Genomic DNA, 12,530 nt, shown 5'->3' on the forward strand with positions numbered 1-12,530 from the left:
AGTGAGTGTGAGAATCAATTCAGAAAAACTTGGGAATCTGTTTTGGAGGTCAGACATAACTGACTGACACAATAACAGTGGCTCTTAAAATTTACTACTTCTAGGTAATTACTTCTACTTAGCCACTGTGAAAAGAAAAAGGAAAGTATCTTTCTTTTTGGTCTTGTCTTTTTGTTGCCTATGATACCGAAAAAGAGAAAATTCTACTGAAAATTATACTTATATTGTATTTTTTGTCTGTTTCCTTTAAGGAGAAGGAACAAACCAGAAAAATACATTAACCCATCTTCTACCTCAGGTCCTTTCCCTAGTCCATTTCCAAATCAAAATTTCAGGAAATATCCTTTACAGGTGTTTCTTTTATTTAATTTAACATTTTTATTCCTACTAATTGTTTCCCCAATAGTTCTTGTGCCTGGTGTTAGTTGCAGCAAAGACCATAGGTCACTCTTGTCAGTCCCCATGGACTTCTGTAATGTCAAAAGAGTTTATCAGAGTACAGAGTTAATCAGTCACTTGCACCTTCATCCCTGAGTTAAAACCCTGTCCAATTTACTCATATGTTGCATAAAGCTTTTCTGCATTGTAGGAAGAGAGCCTGTATCTCTTTGGGTAGTTTTACACAGGGATACAGACATGACCCGAAACAGTGAAAGAATCATTGAAATAGTGGACAAATGTTTTTCAGAGGGTGACAAGATGTCCCCAGAAGACATGCTGTTTTCCTACAGAGGTATTTTATACCCAGCTACAATGAGCAGCCCACAGACTTTGGAAGCTCTGAAATCCTTTGAAGCCAGGAGTGATGATGTGATTCTAGTTGGTTACCCTAAAACAGGTAAGCGTTTTCTTGATCAGTAGTCAAGTACACAGTGTTACAATCCTGAAGTTGATTATTTAATGCCATCACTTAACACAGCAAGAACTCCTGAGAAAAGCTTATGATGACATCAGACTTCGAAGAATAATGAATTTAAGTTGTAAGGCACGCCTGGAGCTCAAATAATGCAACCCCCTGCTCAAAGCAGGGGAAAGACCTAACATCTCAAATTAGGTTTGGTTACTCAAGGCCTTGTCCAGAAGGCTTTTGAAACTTTTGAGGATGGAGGTTCACCACCCATTGAAATCTTTTGCAATGTTTTCCCACATTGGTGGTTTTTTGGGGATTGGGTTTTTCATGGTTGGTTTTTACGTCAATGCTGTCAGACATACCCTTGTTTTGAGAGAGTCTCCATCTTCATTAATACCTGCAGTGAGAGTGTCCCCTTTTTTCTTCTATTTCCAGCCTGAGCAAACCAAGCCTTTCTATGCAGTTCATTTGCTCCAGCTCGCAGTAGTTTGATGGAAATTTAACAAGACTTTCACCAGGTTCCCAAAATCATTTGTGCTACAGTCTAGAAACTGCACACAGTATTCAAATGGTGAACACAGCAGTGCCAGCTCAAGCAGGATAATCACATCCTTTCCTTTGTATCTAAATAGAAGGAAACATCTAAACACATGAATGCCACAAGGATTTTTACATATTTTCTCAGTCTTTTACTCTTCAGGGCCTTTCAGAATCCTTAAATATTTTTCCTATTGACTTTACAGAAATATCTTAATATGTAATTTGCAGAAAAAGATGAAGTTGATCCTTATTACATGATCTGTGTGTGCAGTCTCTAGAGCTATACGTAAGCAGAACTGGTTTATATGTGTGAGGATCAACCTAAACACTGCAGGAGGTCTTATTTGAAAACTGAGATTTTGCACTCTGAACCCAGATCCTCATGCACCATTTCTCCCAGGCTGCAGAAGCCAAGACAACCAAGTCTGGTGCAAAGATGGTGTCAGGAGCGTGATGGTCTGATGGCTTGCTGATGACCCTTGTGCTGCGAGTTACAGAAGCCTAGCTGGGAATTGTGAATGAGACCAAACTGTGTCAATAATGAAGAGACCATAAATTGAAGTTGGCTGGGAAGACGGAACAGTGTGTTCCGAAAGACAGAACTGTGGAAGGAAACAGAAACAGAAAAGAGGTGACTCAGTTGGCCCACTGCTGGGAGCCAGACAGCTCTTGAGAAATCGCCACAGGCAGTAGTGTGAGGTAACCAATAAGTAGGGAAGTTGAAAGGAGTTGAAAAAAGCAATAGAGGTCTGCTTCTGCTTCTGCCAAGGGATGAGGTGTGACCCTGAAGCCAGCAGGGTAGCACTCCACAGTGTCTGCTCAACAGCTCTGCCCCTTTGACCTTGGGCACACCCTGGTTGATTATTCACCAGGGCTGTGATTTACCCTCAGCTGGCAACTCCCAGCTCAACTCAGTGGCCCCACAGGGCCACTCACTCTTTCACCTGCAATGGGATGGGGGAGGGAAACAGAGTGAGAGGAGTCATGGCTGAAATAAAGACAATTAAATACCTGAAGCAAGAGCTATGTGTGCAAGCAAAGCAAAGTAAGGAATTCATTCTATCCTTCCACCAGTCAAATGTTCAGCTGTGTCCAGGGCTCCATCACCCATGACAGTGACATGAGAGGCACAGAAAGTGCCTTAGCTCTCAGCATCTCTCTTTCCTTCTTCTTCCCTCACATTTTATTGCTGAGCAAGACTCCATATGGGATAGAATAATCCTTGGATCAGTTGGGGTCAGCTGTCCCATCTGTGTCCCCTTTTAATATTCTTGTGCACTTTCAAGCTACTCTCTGGCAGCTCAGTGTGAGAATCAGAGGAGGCCCTGACACTGTGCAACTACTGCCAGCAATGACTAAAACATCTCTGTGTTACCAACATTGTTTTCAGCACAAATTCAACACATAGCCCCATACCAGCTACTATGGGGAAAATTAATTCCATTGCTGTGAAAATCAGCGCACACTCTTGTTAAAAGATTAAAGTACAGCATTGAACCAAACTGATTCACTTGAAACCTATTTGACAGGATTTCCATTAGCCAGGTGTACATGAAAAAGTGAAGTGTAATGGATGTGCTACTGGTGTCTTTATCCTTTCAGGAACCAATTGGCTTGAACAAATGGTGAAGGAGTTGGCAGATGCCAAATATACAGAAGAGGAAATGAAAGAGAGAATAAATGCTGAAAAGAAGCTAGAGACATTTCAGCGTCTAGAATTTGGGGATCCTGGCATATATGAGGTAAGCAGGAACTGAAAGTACTGTCCCTGCTCTTCCTACAAGGAGTAATAGCTAAAAGACAATGGCTGATCTCAGAGGTAATGGAGAACCTAGAGCCTTAACAACAGCTATGGTCTGCAGAAGTAGCATGTGCTAGTGCTTCTGGTGTCCCAACACAAGGGCCTCCGATGGGAGACAGGGTCTTCCTGCCATAGACGCAGTAACTTTAATTAGTAAGACCTTTTTCTTAGGTGTCATGTTATTAGGCCTGTGTCATGTGAAATGGTGCTTGGTGGCAGAGGTTGGCAGAGGCCTACACCGCCAGTGCATCCCTGTGAGTTTTCCAAGTGATAAGATACATCTTTGGTCTCACCTTTTCTTATAACCTACAATAACTAAACAGGCACAACTCATATAAGTTGAATAAGCTACTTCTGTCTTGTCACATTGCTTCTCACTTTCTTTAAAGAGGATGAAGCAGCTTCCTTCCAGAAGAATTATAGTAACCCATCTGAGAGCTGATCTCCTGCCTCCATCCATTTTCCAAAGCAAGGCTAAGGTGAGTATTCTCTTTGCATCACACTGCAAAATCTTTCTATCCTAAATTAGCTTTCCTCTGTATAAGATGTCTTTTCTACATTTTCATCTGAGCTGGTCAACACACAGCCACATTTCCAAGGTTGAAGTGACAGTTCAGTGTGCCAAGGCTGTGAACAAAGATCCTCTACCAGCTGCAGCTTTGCTGACTATTGGTGGGTTTGTTGCTGAGTATCACTGTCCTTTCAGCTCTCCTTCAGAAAGATGCTTCCAGGCTGGTGGTAGAAACCTGAGCAAGGCAAGGAGTAATTCTGTCTGGTTTAACTTGCCTTCAAAACCAGGGTACCTGTGGAAAGTCCACCACAGGCTGTGGCTAAGATGATCTTAGATGGGAATTACTGCAGAGAGAAGCTAGGCTACATCTAGAGACTGTTTGTGGCTCTTTTGTTCAGTAGATCATGAACTCATTTGTCTGGGTTGGAACTAGGTCAGAACTGTCTTGAGGGAATCACTGAAAAGCTTCTTGTTTTCAGCCTGAAGCTTAGATTAGCAAAAAGTGATATGCCAAAGCTCTGCTTTCTTACTCAAGAAAAGGAATTAAACCAGAATTGGATGGTCTGGTGCATTTTAGTGGACAAGTAAGCTTGCAGACAACACCAAGTTGGGCGGGAGTGTTGATTTGCTGGAGGGTAGGAGGCCCTACAGAGGGATTTGAACAGACAATGGGCCAATTGAATGAGGTTAAATAAGGTATGTATTTATCCTACAAAATGGGGGTCACAACAACTCTGTGCAACACTAAAGACTGGGGGCAGAGTGGCTAGAAAGCTGCCCAGTGGAAAAGGACGTGGGGATGCTGGTTGACAGTGGCTGAACATGAGCCAGAACTGTGCCTGGGTGGATAAGAAAGCCAGTGGCATCCTGGTGTGGATCAGAATATATGATGGGTAGGATATATGATCAATTAATATGGTCAGCAGGACCAGGGGAGTGATTGTCCCCATGTACTTGGCACTGGTAAGTGACACACCATGAGCACTGTGTCCAGTTTTGGGCCTCTCACTACAAGGAGGACATTGAGGTCCTGGAGTGTGTCCAGAGAAAGGCACTGGAGCTGGTAAGGGTTTGGAGCATAAGTTTTAGGAGAAGCAGCTGAGGGAGCTGGGGTTGTTTAGCCTGGAGAAAAGGAGGCTCAGGGGTCCCCTTGCCACCTGAAGGGAGGTTGCAGCGAGGTGGAACTTGGTCTCTTCTCTGAGTAATGAGTGACAGGCCAAAAGGAAATGGCCTCAAGTTGCACTGAGGGAGATTTGGATCTGGACATGAGAAAAAATTTCTTCATAAAAAGGGTTGCCAAGCACTGGTTGCCAGGGAAGTGTTTGAGTCACTGTTCCTGAAGATATTTTTAAAAAAATGTAGATCTGATACTTAGGGACATGGTTTAGTGATGGACTTGGTACTGTTTGGTTAATGGTTGGACTTGATGACCTAAATGATTCTGGAATTCAATGACTCTATGTGATATGTCAAGAAGACAGCACTTTGGTCAGTCAAAAGATGTATTTTCTTCCTCTAGATCCTTGTGCTAGTTCGGAACCCCAAGGACACGGCTGTCTCCTATTACCACTTCTGCAACAACCTGTCAGTGACGCCGTCCTTCGCCTCCTGGGATGAGTACTTTGCAGACTTCATGAATGGAAAATGTACTTTGCCCTACATCCTCTGGAATTTCTCCTAACATGAGTGGCGTACACAGGGCCTTGTGCATGGGAATCCTTCTGTGACATACCTAACCAAGGCACTCCAGAGCAGACACACAGGCCCCTGTTGTGGCAGAAACAGAGTACCAATCTCTCAGAATGGAGAGATCATGAGAAAGCTTTAGCCTGACTTTTCCATTCCCACAATTGTGGTTTGCCATATCAAGTGGACAGACCTGGGCCATGCAGCACTGACCTCAGAAGAAAGAACAGACATGTTGAGCTGGTCACCTCTTCACCATTCTACAGCCACACTTAGAAAGCTGTCTGGGCTGACTCCTCTGATTTTGTTAAGGGCCTGTATTGAGGAGTACTCTAGACAGTTATGCCTCTTTGTTTGCAGTGGCCTGGGGATCCTACTTTGACCACATGGTGGAATGGAGCAAATACATTGACAACGAGAGGATCATGACAATAAGCTATGAGGAACTCAAAGAGGTGTGACATTCCACCCAGCTCTTCCTTGATGACTGTGTAGTGCATCCCTCCTGATATGTATGGGTGTGGGAAATTAGAAACTCTTGGAGCAAGTCTGTCTTTAGAAGGATGTGCCTTTCTGAGTTACTCATTTATGATTGGGGCAAACCCATGGATGCTAGGAGGAGGATAGCCTTGCCTATTTGTGGAAGGAGTTTTATCTAGCAGAGGCACAGATTTTGGGAAAGAAGAAAAGGCCTTGAAACTGAGGCCAAAATGTGTAGGTTTCCTGGTCTGAGAAGTTTTCTGTTAGAGCTCTTGGAATTCCTTGGTGACATCGTGGGAGGCAGCTTCCCCTGCTGGGCTTCCCACAGGGCACTGGCTCCATGCCACAGCCATAGTGTCAAATCTCTTGGTTTCACCTCTGTGCTATGTTCCTTTGGACAGGACCCAATACTGGGGATGAAAAAGATCGCTTCCTTCTTTGGATTTTCCCTGTGTGAGGAAGATTTTTCCAGAATTGCCAAGAAGACCACTTTCAAAGCTATGAAAGAGAAATCCAGTGAAACCCATGGAAAGTTTGGGGACGTCCTCTTCCAGAAAGGTAAGTCTCTGCAATTGGAGACCTTCTGAAGGAGAACTCTAGAAGGAGTTTTGAGTATGTTACTTTACTTAGCCATTAACTCATTGGACTGTCTGTGTGAGTTCTCTCCTGTGGTGCCACCTGTACAGAAAGCTTCTGCTGTTGACAGGATTTGGGGGCTGTTTGTGAGAAACTTTATCAGAGTGCCAGTCTTAATGTCCTCAGTCACTGCTTTTGTGTTGCTGTCTTTTTCTGTAATGGCCCTGCTTAGTTAGGTAAGTGAGGTGCCAAGGTGAGGCACCTGGCATCTTCCTGTTACCCACTCAGCAAGAGCTTTATGTGTCTCCTCTCAATGGACATGTCAGTGGTGGTGCCAGAGATGGTCTCTCACAGGCCTGTGTTAGACCTCTGGCAGCCTTCCTGCTCCCCACAACCTCAAGAGTCTTTGGTTTCTGAGTACTGCAAGCATGGGCTTTTTAAAATCCATTTCTTTCATCACTCCTTGGAGGAAGAGGGATTAAGCCAATCTCCTCTATACCATCTACCACAAAAAAATTTCTCCCTTCAGAGGAAATAATTAATGAATGAGCTTTCCCCTGTGACAAAACCAGATTCCCCTTTTTCTGTGTAAAAGCTTCATGAGGTCACCTTGGAAATCCCCTTCTGGGGAGGGAGCACTTGCAGTCAGCTAACCAGAAATGCTCCCTGTTATCTGGCTACAGCCTTTGCTTCTGTTCTTTGATACCTTTCCTCTCCTAGGCAATAAGACCTCTCAGGGCATTTAATGTGGTCCTTCCTGCCTTGTGTAGTCAATGACTCTGCTCCACTGCTGGCTAGATATTATTTTCTCTCAGGAGCATCTCCCTTCAGTTTTTGGTACTCATACACAGGGGTTGTTGGAAACTGGAGAGACGTCTTCTCTAAGGCTCAGAATGAAGAAATGGACCAGAAATTTCAAGATTCCCTAGGAGGAACAAAGATGGCAGCAAAGTTAAAATATGATGTGTACTGCAAGGCCTGAAAATAAGCAGATGAATAGCATGACAGAAAGTCATGTTCCAAAGGTGATTCTCCTAAGGTGGATAGTCCCCATTTTTCATTCCCATGAGAGAAGAGAGAAACTCCTCTGACAGCTACCTGGTACCTCCAAGAATTTGGTAGATAATTCTTAGGTGTCTAGACCTTGTGCTTTGACTGATGTAGCCAAATAAAATGTGTGTATACCTCAAGTGAATGCCTGGCATCCTTTCAGGAGGGAGATGGTGCACAGACATCATGGCAGCAGTCTGGTGGCATCCCTGTCTCTGCTTCTTGATGAATGAGACCCCTGCAGGTCTTGTTGGTGAGAGAGAGGGATCAACACAGAACTTCTCCTCTGGCCCAGAGTGGACTTGACATGGATATATGGTGTGGGTCTGAACCACCAAATGTCTATAGAATAGGTAGAATATATTAGTCTGGGTTTAGATCCATCATAGCTGCCATGGTGTTGGCAGGTCAGAAAGGCCTTTGACACTTTGGCAAACTTCACACATTGGTATGGCAAAGGGTGGAATTTCTAAAGATCAAAGAGCAGTGAACTCTTAAGTAACAAACAGCTATATGTTTTTTGGAGCATTTTACTCCTATTGGACTCTAGGAAGGTAAGTGGCAAGTAGGAAGAACCACAACATTCAAGTGGGAGGACTGAAGGAAAGAAGCTCCTTGTGACCCTAAGCTAAACTAGCAAACTATGAGAGTGGCATTTATTTGACAATATATGCACTTATGCTACATAGGTATGTTTTCCACACCTTCCTTGCTAATGTCGATGTCCTTGCTACATCTATGCAGAATGTCACAACCTTGTCTCATCACCCTTGTCACAACCAGTCTCATGGGAAACCACAAAAGCCAAGGAGATGTCTGTCTGGCAAATGGAATTTGGTTCCATGGAAGAGGGATTCCTCTGCCATATTCCTAGGTAGATTTACCAGCAGGACTCTTACACTGAACTAAGATTAAGTACTGAGCAACCAGAAACCACAAATGTAATTAACAAAAGTGGGAAATTCTTAAGTCCCTGTCAAAGTGCTGCACAGCTCCTCGGGACTACCCCTACCCTGCCCATGGCCCAGGGCTCCGTGCCAAGCCCTGCTCCAGGCTCTCAGGCCCTGCTCCAGTGATGGTGCAGCAGGGTCAGGCTTCAGCTCCCCAGAGTCTGCCCTGCCTGGCCACTGGCCCTGCCAAGCTGGACCCATGCACAGACCTACATCCTGGCCAGTCCTCAGCCCATCACCTTCCCCAGGAGAGTGTCCGATGCCTGGGCTGGGGCTGCCCAAGTGCTCCTGGCTGCTGTGCACCTGGCTGGACAGTGGGATGGGCTTTGGCTGCCATGCCCTGCATCCCTTGTGTGACAGGGATAATGGGAAGTGATGCAGATTCAGCCCTGAAGGGTCACTCAAAGCCTGCTTTCCAGGCAGATTTTCTAAATGTGTGTGCAAGAGCTGCACATGTAAAAAAGCTCTGCGTGGACAGGTATGTTTGTTTAAACCTGATGATTCTGGGATTGTAGGTTTCCATTGCCAGAAGAGTAGAACTTTGTCTTATTCTGGGCTTCCATGGATTAAAAGAGGCAAGTGACCATGACCCATAATTTTTGCAACTATCAACATGTTTACCTGTTACTTAGTACAGCAAGTTTTACTATATGGTGATAGGGAAAGCTATCTAGACAACAGAAAACACTCTGTAATCTCAATGTCTGCAAGGAGTTGAACAAGGAGTTAAAGCAGGGGGCAAGCCTTATCAGAAATGGGAAAAAAAAACCCCTGAAATATTCAAAAGGCATTTATTAAGATAAAGAGGTAACATCTTAAGGTCCGTTGGTTTGGTTTTTTCTTCTGCAAAGATTTTTTGCAGCCTAAGGGCCCTTAGCAATCCGGAAACTTTGGAAACTCTGAAGTTCTTGTAAACTACAAGTGATGATGTGATTCTCACCAGATTTCCTGAAATGGGTGGGTCTTTCTTGCTTGATGAAGTGTCCATTGCTGCAGTACGGAATTGTGTGGCGGGACATAACACAGCAACAATGCCCATGATGAATTCAGATTTCTGTGGAGGAACAGGAGCAGGGGTTGCTCCCTGTAGGAAGTCAGAGGGTGCTTCCATAGGCTTTCTTCATTGCAGGATGAAGGTAATTTCTTGGTGCTGGGTGGAGCTACAGGCTCACCTGCCACCCAGACTCTTGGACCCTTTTCCTCTCCCCATACCTTTGAGTCCCAGCATTTGGGTTTCCTGGTTGCCTTCACATTTTCTCCAAATCACTTAGAGAAACAACAGGCCATTTGAGGGGAAAAAAAAAGGAGTTGATATTTTATCCGGATTACATCTCCTTAAATGCTCCACTTGAATTCTCTTTTTTTCTCAGACAGAAAAGGTATAAAATTGTCATATGTAAATATCATAGGTAATTTAGTGGTAATTTGATGTCTGAGTTGTAGCATCTCAAATTTCCAACCAATCTTTAAAAAACTGTGTTAGAAAATGCTTTATGTGATTTATTTTAAATATAATATGCTTTAGATTCATCTCACTTAATTAGATGATGTGGTGGTGAATTATGGGTAAGCTGAGAGGGGTGCAGCCAAACTTTCAGGTCTACAGAGGGAAAGGACTTTTAGCTTCCAAACAACATTTTTCACAGAAATTATTGCACTATGACTTGAGGAGATGAGCTCAGACTCTTGATGATTAAAAGGCTGAAACTGGATTTGGTTATTAGTAGACAAGGTAATGGTTGTACAGAAACTCTTCTGAGAACTAATGAAAGCTTTGGATGGACAGAAATCATTTTAGTCTATGAAGACTGTTACTTTTCACTGATTCCTCCAATTTAAAAAAAAAAAATATTTTCAGAAATTGATCAGTTTTATTTCCCTTTCACAAGTTTTCATTCCAGGTTGTTTTGGATTTACTTCTAGAAATACCATCATCAGTCTTTACTGATTTGTGAAATCTTATAGTTTCTCATCTGATGTTGCACCATTTAAAGGATTTCCTTCTTCTGACCTCTCAATCTATGTATGCTTATGGGTGTACAGGCTGGAAACCTTGTCTGTAATGAAAGTCCCTTCCTAAGGAACGCAGTTTTAAATATTTTTCCTTTGTTTCATTTAGTTTCATCTATAGTTCATCAAACTATCTTTTTCTAGTAAAATGCTTACTTTGTATTTGTTTCTGGTCCTGTTAAAGATAATGAAGAAATTATCTTTCGGAAGATAATTCAGTCTCATGTCTTGCCCCAGTTGTGCCTTTTCAAAGTAAGGCTAAATCTTTTTGATTTGATCTGAAACTAATATAGCATTTTCATACAACTTAGTTTTTAATTTCTTGTGTAAAATGTCTTTTCTGAGACTGTATGTAGGCTTTAAATGGGTGATTATACATTTCTGAATGTGAAGTGATAAAGTGCCATTTCCAAAGACTCAGGACACACATTCTTTTTCAGTCGTGGCTCCATAGGCTACTGTTGCCTTCCCTCATCCCTGCCAAAGACAAATGTTCCTCAAATTTCCTTGCAGAGCTGCTCCCTGGCCTCTTTTATCCCAAGTAATCCAGACTAGGATACCTTAACTAACTGAAAGGATCTTCAGTTGTCCAAAGCTTAGAGGTGATCCTAACTAGACCTTTTTTTTACAGTGGACAGACCATAAGCACTGAGAGGACTGTAAATTTATAAACACTTTACATTTACATTTAGCTAAACTCAGACAATTAATGTTTAAAATACAGAAACTCAGTTTCTTCCAAGTGAGAACATAAAAATATAACAGACCTTTCTCCTCACATTCTTTGTCTCAGTCCAGCAACATTTTGTGGCATTTTGGGTTGCAGCAGGCCCCACACAGGCTGAATATTCCTGCGAAATCTGAGCTCATGGCTGCCCCAAAGGCTAGGCTTACTTCCCGCTTCTGACTGCAGTTGTCTGCTCCTTTTTTTTGCATAAGCTCTTCTGTTTGTTAGACACCCCCAGCTTTCTGAAACAGCACAAAACACTCACTTTTGGTGGCAGCAAGCTGTCTGATTGACCCAGCTGTCTTGCACAACCTCACCCTTGGTGTCTCTGGGTCACTAAGAAAGAATTTCTTGCTTCAAAGACTTGGCTCTGTCATTTTCTGCTTCTTTCAGGCATCTGCTAATATCTGCCTTTGCTGCAGGCTTCCTCCCCATTGGGTCATGCCCTCATGCTCCAGAAGACTTTTCCCTTCAGCCAAGGCAGGGCAGGCACAGAAAGGCAAAAGGCAACCCCCTGGCTGGCCACTGAAAGGGAGCAGGGTAGACACAGCACTCTCTGCATGCACTGGTATTTAGCATCCCTCTCCTTCACACCCAGACAGGGACAGCAGTGGGTATAGATATGCTGGAAGTCACAGTCTTTTGGGCTGGGGTGGGGGTGGAAATTGGACTTCTATCTGAGAGGAGAACTTTGGACCTCAATTCAGTGGTGATCATTTCAGGTTTATTGTATTCCCTCTGGTTGTTTTACCAAGAAAGTAATTCTTATTTGAAAAATACAGAATTTATATCTTTTCTGTCCAGAAACAGCTTACTAAGGAAGGTGTGCATTCATTATTTTTAAAACAATATTGAAAATTTTTAAAATGTTAAACATATATATTTTCTGAGTATTTAACATCTTTTTCTTAGCCACTCAGTTGCATACTTATGAGTTTTTTCATATTAGATCCAGAACATCAAAGATAAAGCCATTTACTTTAACTTTTACTTGTCCTCAAGGTTAAGTACTTCACACATCTATGAATGGGAAAGGTACTTCCCATTCTCTAGAAAGATGTTCTAATTATCAGCATGTACACATAAAAAATAGTTGTAGCCAAAGTGAGCCTAGCTTTTTGGCAATGAACAAAAAATCAGAATTTGAACTTGTGTTTGGCAGAAACTGCATTTTCTGACACTGTTATTTAGGTCTTTCCACCAGAAAAGTACTCAAAAACCTTAGCCCTGAATTCCCCCACTCTTGAAATAATTTTCATGTATTATTTTTAAGGTTCCAATGACACAAATGTAGTTCTGCATTGAACCTTTCCTAGAAAGAGACTGTACCAGTGGTTAATGACAGGGGT

The 12,530-nt window shown here is 42.9% G+C and overlaps 1 protein-coding gene across 1 annotated transcript; it reads left to right on the top strand.

Annotated features, from left to right (window-relative positions):
* Positions 1 to 636: 636 nt before the first annotated feature.
* On the top strand, positions 637 to 7,426 carry LOC128939387 (sulfotransferase 6B1-like). The gene is made up of 7 exons (XM_054280310.1): positions 637 to 838; positions 2,993 to 3,132; positions 3,581 to 3,670; positions 5,222 to 5,348; positions 5,749 to 5,843; positions 6,270 to 6,426; positions 7,296 to 7,426. Exons 1-7 carry the CDS (start codon positions 637 to 639, stop codon positions 7,424 to 7,426), a joined length of 942 nt encoding a protein of 313 aa, XP_054136285.1.
* The last annotated feature ends 5,104 nt before the right edge of the window (positions 7,427 to 12,530 follow it).

The sequence above is a fragment of the Melozone crissalis genome, unplaced genomic scaffold, assembly GCF_028551555.1.
Source record: "Melozone crissalis strain CALT ecotype California unplaced genomic scaffold, PUWL_Pcris_2 ptg000027l_1, whole genome shotgun sequence".
In the NCBI taxonomy this organism is placed as follows: domain Eukaryota; kingdom Metazoa; phylum Chordata; class Aves; order Passeriformes; family Passerellidae; genus Melozone; species Melozone crissalis.